We start from the raw sequence: 23,918 nt of genomic DNA, 5'->3' as shown, positions 1-23,918 counted from the left end.
ACCATCTGCTGGTTTCTCTCACATAAACAACAACCTCACACTAACAGTTCGCTCTTCCTTTTTGTTTCTCATCCCCGTCACCACAGTCACTGTCTCTCACACACAGTCATCCTAACACGTCTGCAACACAAACTTCTCTCTCTCTCTCCAACATACACAAACAGTACACAAACCTCTCACCTAAAATAAATAACACCGCAACACAGACACCACTCTCCCCTGGTCCCCACTTCTATTTACCTCCCCTGATAAAGCAGCTGCTGCTTAAATTTTCATCCAGCCAGGGAGGTAGAGAAAGGGTGGGAGAGGAGCAGGTGGAGGTGGTGGATAGAGATGCTACCATGAGGAGCCAGAGAGAGCATGATAAAACAAAGGAAGATTAGAAAAGAGAATGAGCAGAAGGAAATGGATGAGGATTGAAGAAGAGCAAAGAATCAGAAATCAGTTAAAGTAATTGCACATGCAGGGATTTGTGTTACATCGGCTGCCCATAGTGTTGATGAACTGATATGCTCTATATTAATAAATATTGAACATAACTGAAACAACAGAGAAAAAAACTTGAGAATGAATAATGATAATGAAAATGTAGCAAAACTTTCTGCATTGTATATCATGCATAGTAGTGTGGAAGATAAAGTATAACTAGCATGGTCTGCTATGATCAATTTGGCTCTAGCTTAAAGCAAAGTTAAGCACAAATTAAGAACTAGTCTTAAGTCTAGCAATGACAGTGCTTGTGCCTTTTTCAATAAAAGCGGTATTGCAGTATAAGCAATATTATAATACTGGCAGAAGAAGAAGGGAAAGTCCAGTGTTTACATGTGTGTATCCATTGAAGTGCCCACCAGTCATCATGTGATGTTCATGTGAGGGGACCAGTACAAAGGAGAAAGGAAGAAGAAAATAAGGATACAGACTGATTGGCAGGTGTAAAATCAAACAATGAGAGCTCATCACAGCAACAACGATATTAAATATTCTTTAAAACCATTTTTCTCCCTATCTTTACAATTATCTTTCTGACTAATTATTAGCCCAATGACTAATTATTTCTTTCTTTGGTAGTAGTAGGTTAATTTATACTCTAAAATTTTTAATCTTATTTTAAGATAAGAATAATTCTAAGATTCTTAATCTCCGTAGTATTCTTCATAAAGAGCAATTGACTGCTGAAGTTGCTGACTGTGAGAAGATTTTTTAAAAGGTCAAGTCAGCACTGAGAAATGTGCGTTAGCAATTGGAAAAAAACAACTGTTAAACAGGGCCTGTTTTCACAGCTTGTTGCTGTCTTCGCATTAACTTGATTAGAACATCATTATATCTCTTCACAACATAAACATCTAAGCAGTGGGAGCTGGGAAGAGAGGGATAAAAGGAAGCAAGACTCCTACAGTATATCAGCACAGAGCAGCATTACAGTAGAAGTAGCAGCCTGATGGAGAAATAACTGGGGTGAGATACTGTATATAATTTAAACAGCTTGACAGTGGCATGTGTAACATAATATTTAATTATAAATGGAAACCCACACCATAAAATGTGTTGAGTACAGCATCTGTTGAATACGACACCTGGCCTAATGCAATAGTAGAATGTGCTTTGAGGTACAGGAGAAGAAGGAGGAGGGGAAGAGGAAGAGACAAAGAAGACAACAATGAAGAGTAGAATAAATGGAGGATGGGGAAGGGAAGGAGGGGGAACAAGAGAAGATGGAGGAGACAGAACAGGAGAAAAGCCAGAGGGAAAAAACAGACATTGAGAGGAAGAGACATCACAAAAAACAAAGGTTTGGAGGAGGAAGAGTACAGTGAAAATTGTAAGAGGAGAAGAAAGTAAGATCTGAGAAAAGTGCTGTGGAAATGCTTTGTTTGCCCCAGTTACACCACAGCTACTGCATCCAATACAGTGGATAATTCTGGGACTGCCGTAGAGAAATGTGCAAACAGTGGCACTTGACCTTGAAGCTACCTGCTGCTATCGCTGCTGTTAGAGAGTAATACAGGAAAAAAACCCATTCTGCAGCTACAGTGCAGAGTGCTGCAGTACAGAAAAGACCTAGGTGTATCAGTCTCTTCTGTCAGTTACAGCTTCAATTCATTACATCTAAACTGATGACAAAATAATTGTGAAATGCTAACCTATTGAGAAGGAAAATGCAATTTGCTTTTTGATTTGTTTGAATTAAGATAAACTGCACTGCTCATAATCCATATAGTATAGACTACATGGTTGTCTCTTTTCTCTGTGTTGTCACTGCTTTGGTATCCCGGTCATATCATGTTTATTTCACTCAAAGGTGATTGCAAGCTGTCAGTTTCAGCAACACAACAAAAGTATAATTAAGGCTTTTGGAGATAATATGAATTTAAGTATTTGATTTAATGCAGCACGGTAGGCAACACCAGTGTGTAACCACAGTAGGTTATGTGTTTGTGTTGATCATCAAAACACAGACGTAACAGTGCATTTATTAAAACATAATAAATCAGAGGCACATTAGTGCAATGGGAGAAAGAGATAATCCATCATTTTCTACCACTCTTATTCATGTATTTAGCCGAAGATAGGATGTTTCCCATTTCCTATATTATTCTGACAAACTCTACCAATAAGCAACACTTAATATGTATGTGATATGATGCTATACATGTTTAAGGCATGTGCTGAGGAATATTTACTTGATCACATCATTATTAAATCGATTTTGTAGAATCAGTAGTGCTTATTCTATGTTTCCATTTGGCCTTCTGACACCATTTACAGTAACATCAAACAATAGCTAATGGCTTGACCACCAACCATGCCCAAAATTTGGGTGTGACTTTTTGACTAAGACCAGGGTTTCACTTTGTCTTGGTCCTGAAACATTGTAAACATTGTTTTTTGTGTCCCACAAATGTAATGTTTAGTCTAGAAAGCTGCTCATGTGGTCACCATTTTATATTTGTACTATTGCAACTTTTTCTTCCTACCTGAGAGCACCAAATCAAAGGGGACCTGTTGCTGTCAGGGCACGTCATAAATTGAACTCTTGAATTGACTCTTAGAATCTATGGCCAGGAAAATCAGCTGCTTCTGAATATCTTGTAATATGCATTTCACACATTCATAACTGTATATTTTACATTAAATCTAAGTTAAACATGCATACATGTGTGTGATTGTGTGTCTTTTTTCCATATGTGCACTCCTGACCTCTCCAGATGACAGGACATTGTTCATATACTCGAGGAAAGACTCGTCTTTGATTTCGTTGTCAGTGAAGATGAAGCTGATGCCTTTCCCATGCTGGCCAGCTGTTCTGTACAAGCCCTTCAAGTCATCCATCAGGTTGGCTGTGTTGTATGAGCTGGTAAAAAACAGAATGCATAAGATAAATTTACTTTTTTTCCTCTCTCTGTTATTGTTATATGAAACAAAACTGACGGGGGGAGGGTTGGGGGGGCAGGAAAACGGTGTGTGGGTGAGTGAGTGTATACAGTGTGAGGGTTTGAATAAATTGGAATATGTGAATGATGTTTGAGTTGGGAGTGATGTACTTTTTTTTTGTGACGGCATTGCATTGCTGTGGGAAGTAACAGCTCAGTGCATTCACTTTGCATAGATAGAGCCTTTAAAAATGACATTAATCTATATCTGTAACATATAAATCTGACCTAAAAATCTTTAACCAATATGATAATTAAGATCATTACATAAATGTCTATGATCAAATTATGCAACAACAGTAATCTGCAAAACCGACTTTGGATATGAATATATTGTGTGCTCGAATCAAAACAGTGAAAGGGCAAAACATTTAATCATTGCATTGTAATGGAGCTGTGTGCTAACACTGACAGGTGCCATTTGGATTTTCAAGTTGTGGGTGGTTTTACTAGTTGAAGTATTAAAAAGAAAAATATGAACAGTGACAGATTTCTGATTTGAAATGTGGTAAAGAAGCAAACAGTGTCCTAGTTTTTTGTTTTTGAATGTGCCTCCTTTTTTTGTGTTTGTGAAGTTGAATGAATTTTAGAGAGGGAAATTAAAAATAAACAAGAGTGTAAAAATGGAAGATCAATGGATGGAATTAATTGCATGAAAATATGGGAGAAAAATCAAAGAAAAAGATACATATCGAGCAAGAGAATGACAGAGTTAGGATGGCAGAGTTTATAGGGCTAGTTCACATGAGAGTAATGAGAAAGTTTACATTGCACAGAAAGAGACTGCATGTGTAAAAGAGACATAACTATACTGGATGTGCATGTGAAAGGCAACAGTCTGAGTGTTAGAGAAAAGAGACAGCAGAGAAAAAAAGAAGGCAGGGTGACATAATCGGGGTGCCTGTTTTCTCCAGAGGCCTGTGAAACCAATAGGAGAAACACAAAGCCCATTCATATTAATACCAAACATTAAAACCTGTTAGGAAAAGAGCAGATGGGAAATATGATGGCAACAAATGCACACAGGGACTGAGAGAGAAAAACATTTGACAGGTTGGGAGAGCGAGAGAGAGGCCAAACAATGAGGCATACAAAGTTTAGGACAGAACAATCAGAGAAACAGGACAGTTGAAGCAAAGGTGAATCAACTACACGGAAGAGACTCATAGTTCATTGTTCAATGAGGGGCCAGAGCTGTAAAGATATTATACAATCAATATCAATCTAATTCATCCTAATTATTAATACATGCTTATTGCAGCTCCTGGAAGATGAATGAGGAATCTTTCTCAAATGTCAGAGCTGAGACAGAATTTATTCATGTTCTGTAAAAACAGAGTATGTTGGTTTTGATTTATTATCTACTGGGTATATTTGTTTTTCTATGGTGATTTAATATCTGCAGAGACCAGGACAAGTGAAGAGACCTGCAGCCCTTTGGTCATAACAAAACAACAAAATATCTGTTTCAAGTTTAACCTAATTCAAAAAGGAATGATACTATGTTTGAGAAATAGCTGGGGCCTGACATATGATTATAATAATATAATAATTCAAACTGAAAATAGATGGTATTGCAGGTTAGCTAAGCAATGTCTGAACTTTAGTCTGAAGATATCCACGAGAGTTCTTTGAGCCAGCACACTATGGGTAAAGTTTTAAATGCAAAGTGACTCGGTATCATTTCAAACTCATGGACCATAAACAACATTTATTGTAGCTACAATAAAGATTGATGCTCTTGCGAAAAAAGCAAAGCATATTTCTTGCCTCATATATATTCAGAGCCAATTTTTAAGGATAATTAAGGAGAAATTTTACTTTTCCAAAGCAGCTGTTTAAGTCTGAAAATTGAAAGAATGATCAATGACAGCCCAGTGTGGAGCATTTTTGAGGGATGTGTTCATGATGATGCCAGAGTGAAATCGAGCACTTGCCAATCATCCTTTTTACAGCTTACATGAAATTATTAAGGAAATCTTATCCAAGGAAAATACATGTTGTACATCTTAATGATCCAATAAAATGTGTGCTGGCATTAACCTTAGGTGTTACTGCAACTGTTTTATGACTTGATATCATCAGCAGGTTAGAAGTAAGATATGGTTAGTGTATATGGATAACAACTATGTGGTGGTGGGTGTGTGTGTGTGTGTGTGTGTGTGTGTGTGTGTGTGTGTGTGTGTGTGTGTGTGTGTGTGTGTGTACAAGCTTAAACATCAACTGTGTGCACATAGACCCACTGTACTGAGCATTACCGTGTAAGAGTGATCTGGAAGATCCTGTATCCAGCTATGAATGAGGCCAGTCTGGTCAGGCTCTGTTTGCCTGATCCCCCGACACCCACCAACAAGGCATTACCTCCAGGTGTCCGGATTATTCTAGACACCTACGCAAACAAAACCAGACACACACTAAAAACTAGGATGAATAAAGTTCATATATGTGTGACAATTTGTGTGTGAGAACCAGGGAAATAAAACAGCAAGGGAGACAGAGAAGGACAATTTTTGAGTGCAAGTGAGTAAAAGCAAGAAAACATGAAAGCTCCTACAATCAAGTTGTAAAGTAAAACTGGCAGAATATTTTTGGGCTTGAAGGTGGTCTACGAATATCAGAAGACTTCCAAATTTAAGAACCTTGACCATTCAATTAAAAAAAGGACATTTTTATACATATGTTTGTTGCATAGCCAGAGACGGAACTCCAAAGAGGTGTCTGTCTCTACTAGATGTGTAGCTATTTGCTTGGTAACACCTCAGCCATAACAATTCCATAAGCTAGTAATATCTCAAGGCTCTGTCTCTGTGTTTGTCTTGAGTTTGGCTGAGTGTGACTTTTTATGTACACTTTAATTTACGAAATTCAAAAAGTATATATACACTTACCATTTTACAATACTTTTTGTTCCATTTTGTCACATCATATAGTTTTCTGCTAATAGTACAATTTCTTTACTTTAGCTAAATCATAAAAGCAACACTTCTGTAGAATACCTTGACCAGATGTATCATAGCATCCTGAAAGAAGACCATGTCCATGCCAGTACCCCTGATGCTCTCATTGTAATGGCTCAGGAACATGTTCAGACGGTCTTTCAAACTCTCAAATGATTCGATAGGCTCGTAGACCTTGGGCAAATCAAAGTCTGAATCTTCTGGCTCCTCCCCTGTCAGAAAAGAATATTCTAAATTAAAATGATCACAGTAAAATAGCAAAGTATTTGTAAGAGAAAACAACAGCACTGCTGACATTGTCTAGTCTTGTCTCCAGATGTTTCATGTTGATTAATCAGTACCTGTAGCCTCGGGTGCGTCTCGTAGGAAGTCAACAAAGTATCTGTCTACTTCATAATCCACTATGTTTTTGTGCTCCTCGCCCAGCTCTTCCTCTACCAGCTTTGCCAAAGACTGGTCAAACCACTCAACGTCCTCAGGCATGGTAAATCTGTCAGCTATCACACGTTTGCACTCGTGCTTCCACAACGCCAGCAACACCTGGAAATTATTTTCATGTATTAGTGCTGTCCTTCAAGCAAGTAAGGTCAGTCTATCAGTCTATCAGCTACCTACAAGCCAGAATGACAGGTGTGGTGATAATGGAGAAACTTTCATTCTTTAGTGGATTCATTGTATGAGTTTGATGACGAGGTAAAAAAGATTTAGATGAGCAAAAATTCATTAAGCCAGACATTGATTACGTCTATTGATTGTAGAAATCCGCACATACAGCACCTCACCATAAAATAAAAGCCTGGGAAAGTTGTATTTATATTTTATACCCCAGTATTTTGTTTGAGTGGTTTAGTTTACTCTAAGTCTTGTCTACTGTAGTTCAGGTCTTCTGAGTTGAGTTGGCTGCCTCAGCAGTTATGTCGAGCATGTTTGCCTAGACTCTGGGCAGCCTGAGGTAAAAGATATATTTCATTTTATTCTATTATTCAGTGCAGCCACAAACCAACAGAGAGTTAGCCACCTCAGCAAGAATTCAGCTTGCAATGCCAGAATTTCGGATGTTGATTTTTTTCCCCCATTTCATTCTTACAAACCAAAAAAACATTTCTATCCCCTCTCCAGTATTGTATCTATATTATATTGCAATATATCATGTACTCACATAGTGACTCTACTAGATAAGAAAGGGGGTTGATCATCAGGCTCGCTATGCTATTCTGCTGTATTACACAGTATTCTGCACCACATTTTGCTATGCTACTATACACTACTTTTTTGTACTTCACACACACACACACACACAACCAGACCACTGTTATTGTGAAGTTTCAATTTACTTTAGATACAACAAAGCACTGCCAGTAGTCATCCCCTTTCACTGCTTTCACTGCAATACTGTCCCTGCCTGAAATATTTTTAATGTTCATTAATTCTTGTAAAAACTCTGCATATCTCAAATCTAGTCATGTTAACCATTTTCTTAATAACATGATATTTTAAGGATCAGGGTAAGTTAAGTGAACACTGCCTAAATCTTCTCACCGGGACAGAGTTGACCACCTCAGCGCTGGTATTGAGCATGCCTTGCCACACCCTGGACAAATCCCTCAGGTTGAAGATGTAATGGAACTTAGCAGGCGTTGGAAGCATCTTGACCTTGGTCAACTGCCAGAGATGGCGAGTCAGAGACACCAGGCAGGGCACGGTGCTCCGGACTTCCTCAATGAAACCACGGCGTGCACAGAAGTGGCCCTCACCAATCACGCCTAGAGCAATAAAGTGACCAAAGCATAGATACTGTGCATACTGTGTGGGTAATGAAATTAAAATTTGAGCCCACATTTATCAGTTCATTATTGTAGCAAGAAATACTAACATGAATTACTTAAATTGCAAATAAAATGCTTTTCATTATTAGTCCTTATCTCACTACAGTATTAGTAGTATTTTAGCAAGATGACACTGTCTTATCACTATGTCTTGATTCTACTGCACTGTTACACTGTTTTTACTCACCAAATATCTTGTCTATGGAGGAATTAGAGGGCAGAGTACAGTTAAAGATGGAGAACTGCCTTTTCAATCTCTGTGGGATGTCATTACGTCCTCCTCCTGGATGGATCATAGCTGCCAGGAACTGAACATCCACAATATTGGTGAATTCTCCCGGCTTCTCCAGATTGAAGAACCCATTCTGCTCCATCAGCTGCCGGACTATCTCATTAGTCACCTATGATGGAGGGCAAAACGGTAAGAGCTTAAACCAAAAGGACTTTTATTTGTTATCAGTTCATGTTAGTGCACACCCTTGCTGTTAGCATGAGTTGATTTAACTTTAATTTTACACATTTTAATGACGTAATTTATAAACTGCCTAAAATTTAATTCATTAAAAATGACTTGAACTTAATAATGCTTTGTTTTAAATGATCTTTCATGGTTTTCCAGGCCAGAGAGACAAAATGAGAGTCCTATCATTAATTCAAATACATGTATATACTTAAAAGGGATAAGTTATGTGTTGTCATCCTGTTATGTTAATGATGTTAATATCATCCGAAACCTGGTCTCCCCACTCGTTGATGACAGGCATGTTGATATCATCAATGAAAATGGACATTTTCTTCCCTGCAGGGGGTCCATATGTGGTCCCCATCCTCTTATCCACATAGCTCTCAACTGTCCTCTAAAAGAGAAACAGGGGAGGCAAAGAAAAAAATAAGACAACACATGGTGGCGAAAAAGATAAAAAAGTGAGGGAAAGACAAAGACAGAGGAAGGATCTATTAAGTTCCACTCAGACATAATCCAATTTGACAGCTTGATCAATGGGCAGCTTAGCCATGTACAGAAAAAAAGACAGTGTTCTTTCCTCCAGCCTGCACATTATTCATCAGACCAGACACTGATCAATATGACTTCACAAGTTCATGATAATCCAAGACGAGTCAACGCAGATGTAGAGCTTTCACTGTCAGATAAAACTGCAAAGAGTGGTACAATGAGCTGCTGAATCTAAATGAACAGGACTGTAGATTGATGGTTCTGCTTTACCTGGAACATGAGTGGTGTGGTAGCAGAAGAGAAGTTGAGACTCTTGCCAATATGGGTCTCAGGATCATACTTTGACATGTAGCCTTTGATGATAACAGTCTTGGCTGTTCCTTGCTCTCCAATCAGCAAAACGGCCTAGAAAAATGTATAGTCTTTTTAATCAGGCTAAACTTTCATACAAGACAAAAATCTGCTAAATTTGCTCTCCAATCTTAATGCAATTTCCAAGCGTTAAAAACTTCTAAATGGCAGTAGCATAACAAAGGAGATGCTGTATATACTCAAAGGTCAATAGATATCAGAAAAAGCAGCCAAGACGAAGAAATACGATAAGAAGGAGACATTTTTAAGTACACAATTGTGAACTTTAATACACTTGTTTGAAAAGGGCCTGAACTTCAGTGATTAGTAATCACTGTCAATTATTCATTATGACTACCACAAATTGGTTTTGACTCCTTGTGTATAGCGACGAGTTAAAATCTCAGAAAGCACTGTGAATAAGAGCTAACAAATCTGATAACACTATAAAGCTTCAGTCTAAGACCAGTTTGCCTTTGGGAGTATTACATCTTCTCATCTGATCCCAAATGATTGTTAATGGTAAAGCCTGTGGTAACAGACAAAGAAGTTGAAGCTAATTAAAAATAATGCTGTATGAGTTTATTGTCTGTGTACCAGCCATAAAAGCTACTGATATCATGGACATTTATTACAGTTGAACTTATGAAATAACCTTTTTCTCAAATCAGTACATTCTATTCACAATATAAACCGATCAGCCTCTGGGGAAAAAAAAGAAAATTAAATGTACCTTGTAAAAAATAAATAGAATTGAAGGAGCTTCCAGAATGAATGGAAGCTAATGAAATCTCATCCCCACACAAACCATTTCTTTACAAACACACCAGCATACAGAAGCTCCCCAGTTTCCTCTAGTGGCATTATAAATCTAATGACACTTACACACACGCATATGCACACACAGGCAATATGATGAATGCCACGTGGTGGAGCATTTTATGGGCTTTTAAGTAGAGTATTGACCACAGTATTTTAAGGTCATTGGTCTTTGAGCAGAGCCATGCTGCATCCATCCATTCTGCCATGTTATTGATCTGAATTGTGTGCATTTGTGTGTGTCAGGAATAAATGAAGCATTATACATTGAGAAGAGATTAAATGGGCTCTACCCTCTCTAAAACTTTATCATAAGGCTTAAAAAAGCTGTAAAGAGGGACCCGTACACACACATATATATATATATACATATACACATATATATATATATATATATATATATATATATACACACATACATATATACATACACACACACACACACACACACACAAACCTCACCTTGCCCTGCTTTGCGATGGTGTGAATTAGGAAGTCTGTTCTAACATTGTCCACATTGGGGACCAAGATGGAGCTGTACTCTGGGGTGATTTCAGATGGATAAACATATTCCTCCACTCTGGTGCTCCAGTGGATCCACTGACCTTGAAGTAGGAAAAATGAGCATACATTAAACAGATAAACCATGGTGTAGAAATAAGCACATAATATGACGATATGATGATGCTTCCAGGCTGTTTTCCAATTGGAGAAATATTTTCTCATGTCATTGTATGATGTGATAAACCTACACCTGCTGCCAAATTAAAGTGCAACATGAGGCCTAATTCTACTTGTCAAGTAACAGCTTTGATATTCCCTGGCAGCTACTCAACAGGTGATAACATCTGTTTATCAATCCATGCATACCATCTGCTGTGACATGGTAGTCAAACATGGTATCCTCGCTGTCACAAGAAATCTCTGGCAAATTCAGATGGATACTGTCATTCGCTCTAAGCCAGATATCCATCCTCCTCCGGTCAGCCAGTTCAAGTAAGGCTCCAATGCTCCACATCAGGGCAAAGACATACAGCCGCTCCAAGTGCTCTCTGGATATGTCACCACATTGCTCCTGTAGAGTAACAACCAAATGTAAAAGAAGAGGGGAGTACATCAATAGTAAGAAAGAAAAATATTTTTAAAATTTTGCATATGTCAGTTCTCACTTTTTATAAGTTTTATTGGCTTGAACACAAAAAATAGGTCAAAGCCTATCAGCATGTATCAAAGTACCCGTAACAGGTCAAAATGTTTGCCTACAAGGTAGTGTCAACGGGGGAATGCAAAGTTTCCCAGGCCCTCCAAAATGGTACTGAATTCAAGGGAAAAACAATTCTTGCATCTAAAATAAAGCTACTTAACCATTGAGTGATGTATTAACTAATCATTACTAATGAACATCACTTCAGTTGTAATGACGGCTCTAACACCAATCAACTTAAGAAGGTACGAGATAAAAACAGAATTTATTTCTGCTTGTTAATGTTTTTATAGCAAAGTAGTTCTGCTGGTGGTGTCAAATTCGCTATCCTTCTGAATTTAAATAGGTGTTTTTTTTTTGTTTTTTTTTTTGGGGGGGGGGGGTCTGTGTGATTTATTGTCTTCTATCGATATAAATTTAATCTTTTACTGCCGTAGCCATTTCATCTTGGCAGGATGGATTAACATCTTCACCATTAAAATATACAGTAAGTGCTGTATAAGTGGAGTCAGACTAGTTGTAACATTACCTTAGGTGGTATGAGTCCCTGCAGCATGTTGATGCACTGCATGATGACAAATGCCTCTAGCATGTCCATCTTGAACTCTAGGGACTGCACACTGAAGCGGTAGAGCTCAGAAAAAGAGGAAGAGAAGAGCTCCCTCAGCACCTCTGCCTCCTGAGGGGAGCGTTTCTTCAACCAGCCCTGAGAGTAGCAAGCACATCACAGCAGTTAGTTAAGATTACATGAAAAGGTTCTGTGGCCCAGTTATATGTTGTTTATTTATAGCATTCAGATGTAGTGTAGCAAAAATGTTAAATCCTCTGAACCAACACAACTGAAAACTATTTTTCTTGCAGGAATCTGGACTATCTAATTATTTCCCCTTTCAGGCATTTTCATGTCTATAATGCTAACATCCATTCAAAGGATAGATCCACACTGAAAGAATTCACTGTGTAGTAACGAAGATGTTATTTAGCAGTTATGACTACAATATATCATACCATAAAAAAACATTTTTCTAATAATGGTGGAGCAAAAAGCGTTTATTTAGTTTATTCACCTCCAGTATGGGGCTCCAGCTGAGCACAGATGAGCTCATGAACACCATTCCATTGCGTGAGACAGTGGCTGGAGAGGCATTGTCGATATTATGTGGCTCAAAAACCACCTTACAGTTTGGGGCCATGGGTATACGGTCTCCATTTGCCAGAGTAAGAGTTCTGTTGTCATCCAACACAGAGTTTAGGTTCTCAATCCAGATGGCATCGACTGGTCCATCCAGGACTATCCAGATGTGCTCCCCTGAGAGAGAAAACATTGTTTTTGTTTACATGGGTATGAGTATGATACTGTATGTGTGACCTAATGCTCAAAACTATAATTTGCTATTCAGCAAAATGAAAAGAATATTTAATGCATAAACAAGGTTGCTCTTTTTACAATAGATATAGTTGAGGTGAACTGCTGTGTCTGTTTTGTCATTAGTCATTATTTTGCAAGGAACAGCAGAGCTGAAACTGTTTTGTGACGGCCCTAAGGCCTCTACCAGGGTTTATACGTGTTGTTGCCGTGTTGTGTGTCCTGTATTTTAATGTTGCAGGTTCCTGGTTAGGTGGAGCTGGAGGTTATCAGGGAAGTGGACGCAGTTCGCCACTGTCCTCCACATAGATTATAAAAGACCTATACATCCTGGCACTGAGGAGGCTCCCTCCTCCTTTGCACCATATTGTCTTCTGTTTGAGTTTTGATTTTCTGTTCAGTTAATTCAGTATTTTTTTGTTAGTCTGGCGCTTGTTCCACCTGCCAGCCTTATTTGTTGAAAATGCCATTTTTGTTACCTTAGTTAAGTAAAAACTAAATTCTGTTAAATAAAAACCGTTTGTTTAGGTACATTCTACGTGTCTTCCCTTATTTTCCATGTCAGTAAAAATCACACAGTACAGCTGCTGGTCAGTAATGAATGTGGCTCATGCTGATGTGAGATTACTAGACATTTGGTCTGATGCAGATGAGTAATGTTGCTCCGTGATCACTGACCTGATTTCTCTGGTACTAAACAAAAGGACTCTTGAACAAAGTCATAATAATTCATTACTAATATGACTGCTTACATGTACACGAGCCATCAGTTCTACCCAAGTTATTAAAATAGATAAGGCTCAGGAATCTGTTGCTGCACCTGTATTACAATGCAAATCTATTGTATTTTCACAGGGCATTTATTTTCCTTGTAGAATATATCACTCTGGAGTTTTAGCTCTGTCACATCATTTACCTTTCTACACTGGATTCCTGTCCGCTCAAAGAAACAAGTGCACAAATCAACAGCATGAACAGCAAACAGCTGCACAAAGGCAATTTACAGACATAAGGAATGCATCCTGTTCAAAGATATGCATAACAGCACATACTGAATACATCAGATGCATATTTTGACACATAAAAGCAAACACATAATGTATATTCAGCCCAATGCACACATACATTATTAATGACGTGTGTAGGCATAGGACTGAGTAGAAAGATAAAACAGCTGTTGGTGCCGCTTTGAACTACGGATGCAAGGATGTCCCAAGATATTTAAACTTCTCTGCAATGTAATAACATAACTGGTTTTCCCAAAGTTCTCATAGGAAAAATAAAAGAAATATCATAGATTTTAATACCAATTAATAATTTGAGGAACCAATTCTTGAAACAGGAGGGATTCCTCTCACGTTTTCTCTCTCTCTTTTATATTAACTTAGCAGAGAGGATGCTGTTATGACATAATGCTAATTAAATATTTCTGAGGATTATTAGTTCATTTACATGAACTGCAACAAATGGTCATTTATAATCAGTTATAATTTAAAGTTAATTAATGTCATCTCATCTCACCTCCAGGAATGAAACCAATACTGAGTGATGAACTTTTCTGACCTTTCTTTGCTCTCAGTGTTTTCCTCCACAGCGTAGAGAAGATGCCATCAGTCCAGTCGTTTGTGGCCACGTCCAGGCGACCAAACATCTGAGGGGCTGTAATGGCTTTGGGGTTCATGCGCATCTCTCTGTGAGGCTGACCACACTCTGGGAGAAGAAAGGTAGGTAAATCTAACACATAAAATTTTATTAATACAACAAGATGAACACAAAGAACAATATTTGCACAATGATTTGTGAGGTGGCATGTCAAGTTTAATGGCAGAAAAGATGATTCTTCAGTGTCTGCCTTTGTCTCTCTTTCACACAGACAAACAAGTTTCAAGTTTTGGTTTAATTTGAGTTATTTTTCGGGCGCCTTTATTTGACAGCAGCGGAGTGAGACAGGAAATGCAGAGGGAGTGAGAATGGGAATGACATGCAGAGACAAACCAGTGATCTGTCACTGAGGGATTTTATACCCATTTGGTATGCACTCTAACCACTCGGCTATCATGTCACCCCAAGTTTCAAGTTCTGAACATATAGTACTGTGCAGAGGTTTCAGGCACTAAAATAAAAATACTATTCATGGCATTATTTTTGAAAGCATCCTCTCTTTTCTTTATCAGTTAACTTAATAGAAAGTGCAGTAAACATAAAAAAAAAAAAACCCTACATCAAATCAATATTTGCATAAAATCAATATTTGATGTAGTGGTACAGTTTTTCACGGAACTTGGCAGATAGGTTGTTCCAAACATCTTGCCACAGTTCTGTGGATTCAGGCTGTGTCAGTGTCTTCAGTCTGTTCATGTAATCCCAGACTGACTCGATGTTGAGATCAGGGCTGGCTGTTGCAGGACTCCTTGTGCTTGTTGTCTCTGAATATAGTTCTTTATGACTCTGGTTGTATGTTTGAAGTTAATGTCTCATGCTGCAGGGTGAATCTGGGACCAATCAGATGCCTCCCTGATGGTACTGCATGTTGGGATAGGAATCTAGACATCTAAAGTACCTAAACTGTTTGTACAGTACTGTACATCCCAAAACATGCATGAAACCCTACCTGTCATAGCTCTCATCAGTGTGTGTATACAAGTTGTCTTTCCGGCCCCACTGGGACCCAGGGCCATCATGCCGTGCCGGACCCTCTGAGTCTCAAACAGCTGGATTATCTTCAGCTTCCAAGGAAGGTGACTGATAAGACCTGCATCCTCAACCTGAGGGAATATAATTATAGTAAATACATCTGCAGTGCTATTATATTTGACAGAATAACCATGTATGTATACAAAGTACAGTGACATGATCTGGAATGATACTGTTAAAACAGCACATTATACTGTATGATAATTACATACAGGTGCACACATATTTAAAGAAGATACATACGGAGATACAAAGACAAGCATTCATTAATGGATAGATGATGGCAAATATAATCTAAAGACCTAAAATTTTACTTTATCTCTTACTTTGTATTTTCTCTGCACTATTCACCACAGTTACTTAGGTTAGGTCCTTGACAAATGGTAAATGACACCATTCATATCCCTTTGGGTGCTGTATCTTGAGGCGGTTAGGAGTGACATTAAAGATACAATGGTCTTACAGTCCAGTCTTCTGCCTGGCTTTACTTTTTCCTCTCCTTCTTCACTCACTCCCTCTGTATTCATCCCATCCCTCTATCCCATTGAATTTCTCTGGCATAGACAAACTCATCCCTCACTCCCTCCTACCTGTTTGTCAATGGCAGCCTCTAGCTCAGGGTAGCCTGCTTTATCTAGTTGGATTCCTGGGAAGAGGTCCTCAATTAAGCTCAGGAAGAGCGGCTCATCCTCATCAATCTAACAAACGCAGAAATGCATAACCAGTGACCCAAGTTAGCAAAAACCCACACAAAAAAACAGAATAATTCATCTTAAATCTATCTAATGAAACTGTCTGCTCTGTTGTGATTATTTTATGTGTTATCAAATCAATAATTTACTCTTTTTTGCTATTATCAGCTCATGAAAATGTATTGAAAGAAATTCAACTTGGTTGTTCTAGTCTAGTCTCCAATTTTGTTTTGCAATATTAAGATTATCTATCGGATGCTATATTTTATTCTATTCTAGGCTGACCAGTTTGGAGAGATTCATGTCCCTGAGGACCCTCATGACGATGGTGGACTCTGTGTCACTGGGGTTGGCTCGCTTGGCTGCTCCCAGTGTTCGCAGAACTGACAGGATGTTCCGTAGGCCAAAATCATAGTGAACCTGGGCAGTCAGAGAGAACAGTTTGATTTACTTTGATATCACTGGATTCATCCTAATAAGTTTGCAAACCAGCCTTTTCTCTATTCTCCCTTTGCTGCAAGCCTCGGCAAGAAGCTTTTAAACATTTAGTATTTCAATGATACTCACACCACAATTAAATAATAATGCAGTTGATAAGAAAATGAATGAATCACAGACTAGTAATTGTGATGCTCTCCACTGCAGGCACTAATAGTGACTTTTAAACCTTAGCATCCGTTTAAAGATCTCTCTCACCCTCTCTCACACACACACACGTATAAGAACATTACATAGATTACATTTACACCACAATTCCTGGAGACTTACCCTAACCTTAACCCTTTCCTTCAAATGGGGACACAGCTTTTGTTTTGGATCTTAAGAACTATAATTGTGAACTGCATTTTCCATTTGTACCTGCATGACAAGGTACAGATGTGCTCAATTTGATACCATGAGAAGCCCTAGGATTCCCTCAAAGGTGTAGTGACCCAAAGCTTGGCTTTATCACTTAATACTTACAGTTTATATGAGTGTGAATAAAATTACTCTTTTCTCCATATTCAGTATTTTTGGCCTTGTTGTGCCTTTGCATTGTATCTACTGCAATCCACCCAATAAATGAAGCAACTGAAATACTGTAAATAGAAAAAAAGTGTGATAGGGAAGTTACCAAAAGCTGAAGTAAGGTTTTAAAATTTAAAAGTCTAATAACAAACCAGAAAAATACCAAAGTATATAGTTTCTAATCATGTGAGACATTCTTTACCTGTTTGGAAAGTTGCTCCTCACACAGCTTGTAAAGAGTGAAGAACTTGCGGGCCAGCTCCATGTTGTCTATAAACCCACAACTTGCCAGTTTTACCCTTATAATGATCTGACGGTCAGGAACCATCATTGCCACAGAGCGGAAGTTGATCTTCAAGTTCTCCGGAAGCTCCTGGCGACCTGCATAACCCGGGTTCTGATTATAAAAGCAGAAGAGGAGTTTTAAATGGGATGAAAATAGGCACACTTTTTTATGAAGTTTTATGAAGACAATGTAACATTGAATATTGTATTACATAGAACATTTAAATATCAGATTATACTGTTTCAATTAATGCATCAAATAAGTACAAAAAAGCAAGTTTATGCAATTTGTAAAATTTACAACACATCGATGTACATTGCCTGCAGAGTCTCTTTGTATTTACTCATGATGGTTGTACACCAAAATCTACAAACTACAAAAAAATTTGTTAAAAAAATACAATACTGGATCATCACTAATGTTCATAGAAAACACTATCCTTCAGCTACTTAAATCCCTATGGACACAGCTCAAGCCCTCCTCCCCCCAGAGGCTGACTTTGACTATTGTCTCTATACACACATATATATGTGCATGCGTTACTCACTCACACTTTATCTTGTCATAGGACAGTTTTAGGGACATAACATACACTTACACACTTACACACACACAGTTCTGACCCCTCTCCCCACATGGGAGCTGGAGAATTATTGCACCATTCTCTGTTTAATGACTGGGAATGAATGGGATAGCAACTGTGCCAGGAAGATAAAGTGATCCAACTATTAATGTATGAGGAGTATGGTAATGAACACTGGCTAATATTATTATTATTATTATTATTATTATTATTATTATTATTATTATTATTATTATTATTATTAAGAGACAGACCCTTGTGTTGAATATTGTACAAACTAGTTTGTCAAGTAAGACATGGTCCAGGTCGATTTCATTCAGCTACACTCATATCTCAAATTATTATATTATTTATAGCATACTGCATGCTCTCTAGTTTTCTTGGATTTTAATTGTATCTTCATGCTATAAATCCAGCAACTAAAACCAGAGGTTCTTGTGATGTTACTTTGTGCGCACAGGCTCGTGTACCCAGGTGCATGAACCAGCTTCTTTCTTACATGTAACTTTCTACAACAGACAACCTAACACGGCAAAGCATTACATTATAGTTCTGTTGTGTCACCAACCATGGTAAGGAAGATACCAAACTCAGGGTTCATATCCACATTATCTCCATCAGTGAAGACAAAGTTTTTGCGGCGTTCCTTCTTGCAGGTGAGAACTATCGCAATCTGCTGGGCTGCCACAGACAGAACCGGGAGATTGATGCGGTTGAACTCGTCAAAACAGCCCCAGGAACCAGACTGAGCCAGACCTGGAAATCAGACACATGCAATTTTATGCAGTAGGACTTAACTTCAAAATATTCAATATACCCAGTTGTTCCTTGTCTAGTTATGATTGATGAAAAAAAAAAAAAAAAAAAAAAAAAAATCTGTAGTCCTCACTTATACTGAAACTCTTAAGCGGTGTACAAACCTTTTAGCTGTTTTAGTGTTCTATCCCATTGCTTTTTGTGTTTCTGCTTTATCTGCAATAACAATTTGCATAACATGATAGCACCAATTGCTTTGTGACATTTACCTTTGAATATTCTCCCCAAGCCTCTGAAGTCCATCTGGTCAGAACAGTTGAAGACCACAACATACTTTCCCAGACAGCGACCCATATCTTTTGTGGTCTCAGTCTTACCTAATAACAAAAGGCAGATTCGTCACATCCTACAATGAATAGCAACTATTTAAATGCAAACAGAAAAGCAAATAAATTCTCATACCAAAACGCCTCCTAAAACTAATCCTCTGATCCCTTAAAATTAAAAGTTGAAAAAATTGAAGTGTTGTGGTTTTTTGGGGGAGTGAGCATGAGTAAGTGCAGGGGGATGCATTATTTTTTTTTGATCAGGGTTTTTCCTGTATTCTGTTTTTGTAATACTCATTTCATCCACAAAACCCGAGTCCCCTGAGTGAAAGTCCCATGTTTTAAGCCATTCATTCACTGTGACCTAATTACATGGGCTTTTTAGCTTTTCATACTATCTCACCTGACTTCGAAAAGCCTCTGGAGCAGAAAGACTCATTAAAACACATTTCTAGCCAAAAGACAGACATGACAGTCATTTTATATATATCTTGCTAACACACAATATATGTGCCTTGTATTTAGAATACATGGAAAAATTTAAAATCACCTGTAAAAAAAAAAAAAAAAAAAAAAAAAAAAAAAAAAAAAAGAATGCTTTTAGTTCTATTTAGACTGTGGGAGTTGTGCACTTGAGCCTCTTTTGAATCAGTATTACAAAAACAAACACTTAAATTTTCACTCGCCTCTTAGGGCTTCTATATAAAAATGTGTCAAAGGAAAAACATTTTTTTTTTTCCCTGTCCTATCAATCATTTGACAACACTTGAGATTTATCTTGGAAACTCTTGGAAAGGTCCCAAACCCCAGGTTAGAAATCACCGCTTTAATCTAACAAGGGAAGGGACCACTGAGCAGATTCCAAAAGTGGGCAAAATAAATATAAATAAAACAAAACTGTATTTTAAAAAAGATTCTAAAGTCCTACCTGTTCCTGCTGGACCAGCAGGGGCTCCACCCATACTCATACCGAGAGCCTGGGCTAAGGTGATGTAGCACCTGAGCAAACAGACACAGACACACTTCAATTTCATAGGCATAATAAGGTTCAGAATTTGATTTCTCACAAAGCATTTCATTCCCCTCACATCCAATTTATCACACAATAAAAATAATGTGGTATGATTCTCCACAGGGAGGCTGGAGGTCAGGCACAGCAGGAGAGGGCTGCCCCTGAAACCAATGGGAATTCAGTGTCTTGCTCAAAGACCCTTCAGCAGAGAGGATGACTGACACTGGGACCTGACCCTGGCCCTCTGGCTAAAGATTGTGCTCCCTTTTCACTGCATAGCTGGCCTCTAGTCAAATATCATGGCAAACTATGCATGCAACAATTTTTTTAGTACTTCAGAGAATACAGAACAAATAGACTATTGCTATTGAAAAAGAATCTCCAAAAATGATTCTTTTCTAATCATCAATGTTTCTGATTTCATGAGGTACCAGTTCCACTTTGACTCATTTTTCAGACCTAGCGCAGTGGCAGAGAGAATTAAGGACAGAAAATGTGAAATAGAACTAGTAAAAACAGTGAGCGATTGAATGGAAAGCAGCAAATCACATAATAACCGAAGAGAAGGAATCAGATAATGTTTCAGACGGGGGAAAAAAGGCAGCGAGAATCAGGACTGCCTTGGCGCCTTCAGTCATAAGGCCGGCATGCCACTTCTTTGGCGAGCTGCTGTCTGATGTCTGCTGGTAACTCCCCCCCTGCTGCTGTCCCTTCTCATCTCCTCCTCCTTGTCTACCCTCATCTTTTTACTCTCCGTCATATTTCCTTTTCTCTGTGTCTGTACGACTGGCAGTGGTTGTTGGTGGACTCCTGCCTCCCTTACTATGTCTGATTCTCCACCTGTCTCTGTGTCAGTCAAATGTTCTGTCATTGACAGAGGTGATGAACACTGTGCAAGAGGGCCTACTCCTCCTGCAGTCCAGTAATAAGTAAACCATAGAAACTGCATTTATTATGAGACTGTGCAATTAATCCCAGGTTGTGTCATCTTTCAAACTTTGTAACACTGTTAGCTGTTGGATAATTGTGGGCCAAATATAAATGACTATTAATGCGTGTCTGTTTATCATTTGAGTTTGCTTGCTGGTCAGTACATTTAAATGAACATTCCCAACATTTTATTTCTGCCTTCATGAGTGTGTTCATGTGTGTGCCCTCATGTATTGCCCTCTACCTGTCAGTCAACGGTGTAATGACGAGTCTTTCGGTGCAGCCCAAGAATTCATTCTGGTAGACAAAGCCCACGTCTGTGATGTTGATGATCATCTTGTCTGAGTCCTCATTGAAGTAGAAACGGCACTGCTTCAGCCACTCAAAGTCGTTGGGGCTTTTGACATGCAGTCGGCACTGGAGGGAGTAAGGGTGAGGACAAGTGAGAGGAGGAGGGACGAAGAGAAGGGAACAGAAGAGGGAAAGAGGTTGGAGGAGAGAGAAGATTACAAAGATGAAAGGATGGAGAGAAGGGTAAGAGAGAAGATGGCAAGCAAAGAATAGAAAATTGAAAGGAACCGTTCAGGTGGTGATGTGAGGTGAGAGATAAAAGCAGGAAGAAAGAGGGAAGGCGGGTTGGAAGGGCAGGATGTATGAGGGGGCATGGGGTGACAGGAAGGTTACAGGTAAAAAGAAGTTGAGAGGCAGGTAAAGGAGGATGAAACAAAAGAGGTGAGAGGCCATGAGATGAATATGAGGTTTGAGGAAGGCAAAGGATAGGAGAGAAGGAAGGGGGAAAGAGGCAAGTCAAAAGGGGGCAGAATAAGGAGGATGATGAGTAGAGAGATGAAACAAAAGGAGATGATAAAGAGGGATGGGATAGAAGAGGGGCACCAGGAGACATTATGGGAGAGGGAAGTGAGGTGAAGAGGACAGCAAAAAAAATTGGAAAAATTGTCAGGACAAGAGAAAAGTAGAGAGAAACCAAGAATAAATTAACACAGCTATGAGGGAATTACACTTATATTTACTCATTTGGCAGATGCTTTTATCCACAGCGACTTATGAGTGCGTAAAATAATCATGATAAAAACATGTCCAAATAAAGTTACTTCACACCTGTTCTATTCACTTTGGAGACCAGCAAGGCAATTTGCTGTGCCTGGAGGGGGAAACTTCAAAGCCAGCCCTTTCTGTAGGTCTAAATATCATTTGGCTGCCAATACAAAAAAACCTTTGAAAACTTTTGTCAGATTGACTTTTTGCAGAAAACACCATTTGGTATTCTGACACCCCAACCCTAGGGTATGTGAATATCAAATATAGTTTAACAAAAGGAAAACTATCTTGGCCAGGGAACTCTGATTAGGTATAAACTGAACAGAAATTGTCAAGAGTTTGTTGGTATTGCTCATTGTGTTTTCATACAAAAGGTTTAAAGTACTACCAAATGATCAACAACATACTCACCAGGTCATCAAATATGTCCCTCTGGTGGACATGGATGGTGATGAGCGTTTCATACTTGGTCCTCTCAACAGACCCCAGGTCTCTTGTGGTCATGTCAATCAGTGTGTTGAGCAGGTCCAGGAAGAGCTGGTTGGTTTTGGCCATGATGCGTCGATCATATCGGGCATTGGTCAGAGCCTCTTCAGAGTCCCTTGTCCACATCATCTGAATACCTAGCAAGCCCACCTAGATCAAGAACAATAATATTTGATAGGCAAATCATTGCATGATGATAACATGTATTGAAGAAACTTCAAATTGTAATCACTGCTTTCTTGAGTGAGCCATAAAAAAAAGGTATTGTACTTCCTTGAATACCAAATCGAAGTTGATGATACAGAAAATAGGTTAAGGACAACACATGGTCAAGGAAAGTTAATTTTACAGGTTCACTATGTTGGTGAAGTTGATATAATGTCATGTCTCTAACATGTTTTCCTCTCAAAACACAGCCTTTAGTCTACAAACACCAAGTGTGGCCTATCTATTACTGCTTTGAATCCAACTCTGGCCTACCTGAGCAGGGAAGGAATTAAGGAAGTCAATGAGCTGGAAGCCTGAGTCTTGGATGGTCAGGGCAGCCTGTCGAATCACCAAGTGCAAAGACCTCTGGGATTCCTTCAGCAGAGCATTGAGCCAAACCTCTACATTCCCCTCTGCTGTGACAGCACGCTCCAGTTCCACAGTCTCCCCCTCCCGTGATGACACAGCAAGAATACGGTCATATATCTGGAAAAGATTACATGTTTTATTGATTTGAATCACAGATGGATAATTCTACATCACTTCTTAAGTAAGGGGAAGAATCTCATTAAATTTGTATATACAGTATATTCTTTTCTTACACTGTTCTGATTAGTCAACTAATTTGTATGACTTTGTGTTTTATTTTATTGTCTGTTGCAATTGTTTGTTTGTTTTTCCAGACATTTCAATACTGCAAAAAAGAAATCTCCTGTCAGAGGGTTTGAAAGATGCCACTGTTCTGTGTCACTGACCTGTTCAAAGGCCAAATGTGTAATATAAACACATGATTTTCCCCTTGGGGATAAATAAAGCATCTATCTATCTATATATGAGAGACTGTAAGTGGCTTGATGAAAAAAAATCACCTTGTCATGGAATCGGACACATTTGATGTTGTCAAAGACGTTGAGAAGGTGGGCCTGGATGGTGTGGGAGTCAGACGCCTGGCCCAGGATCTCCAGCAGGG

General features: G+C 38.6%; 1 protein-coding gene across 1 annotated transcript in view; it reads right to left on the bottom strand.

Moving 5' to 3' along the window:
- The window catches only part of dnah5 (dynein, axonemal, heavy chain 5), a 96,360-nt gene that overhangs the window by 42,908 nt on the left and 29,534 nt on the right, over positions 1–23,918 (bottom strand). The window contains exons 37-60 of the mRNA XM_087174306.1: positions 23,818–23,918; positions 23,222–23,434; positions 22,667–22,891; positions 21,441–21,613; positions 20,183–20,253; positions 19,198–19,305; positions 18,741–18,928; positions 17,506–17,700; positions 16,581–16,715; positions 16,194–16,301; positions 15,521–15,674; positions 14,473–14,619; positions 12,611–12,852; positions 12,073–12,249; positions 11,210–11,414; positions 10,802–10,944; positions 9,440–9,574; positions 8,949–9,071; positions 8,402–8,615; positions 7,928–8,151; positions 6,730–6,928; positions 6,428–6,600; positions 5,690–5,820; positions 3,199–3,352 (exon numbers count right to left, since the gene is read on the bottom strand). The exon at positions 23,818–23,918 is cut by the window's right edge and continues 68 nt beyond it. Coding sequence (XP_087030432.1) covers positions 3,199–3,352; positions 5,690–5,820; positions 6,428–6,600; positions 6,730–6,928; positions 7,928–8,151; positions 8,402–8,615; positions 8,949–9,071; positions 9,440–9,574; positions 10,802–10,944; positions 11,210–11,414; positions 12,073–12,249; positions 12,611–12,852; positions 14,473–14,619; positions 15,521–15,674; positions 16,194–16,301; positions 16,581–16,715; positions 17,506–17,700; positions 18,741–18,928; positions 19,198–19,305; positions 20,183–20,253; positions 21,441–21,613; positions 22,667–22,891; positions 23,222–23,434; positions 23,818–23,918 — 3,938 coding nt within the window. The remainder of the gene's footprint in view (positions 1–3,198; positions 3,353–5,689; positions 5,821–6,427; positions 6,601–6,729; positions 6,929–7,927; positions 8,152–8,401; positions 8,616–8,948; positions 9,072–9,439; positions 9,575–10,801; positions 10,945–11,209; positions 11,415–12,072; positions 12,250–12,610; positions 12,853–14,472; positions 14,620–15,520; positions 15,675–16,193; positions 16,302–16,580; positions 16,716–17,505; positions 17,701–18,740; positions 18,929–19,197; positions 19,306–20,182; positions 20,254–21,440; positions 21,614–22,666; positions 22,892–23,221; positions 23,435–23,817) is intronic.

This window comes from Seriola lalandi, unplaced genomic scaffold (assembly GCF_002814215.2).
Source record: "Seriola lalandi dorsalis isolate HSWRI2012SDOR001 ecotype SW California unplaced genomic scaffold, Sedor1 jcf7180002054336, whole genome shotgun sequence".
Taxonomy (NCBI): Eukaryota; Metazoa; Chordata; class Actinopteri; order Carangiformes; family Carangidae; genus Seriola; species Seriola lalandi.
The sequence above is the reverse complement of the archived record's forward strand: the minus strand, read 5'-3'. Positions and strand labels throughout refer to the sequence as shown.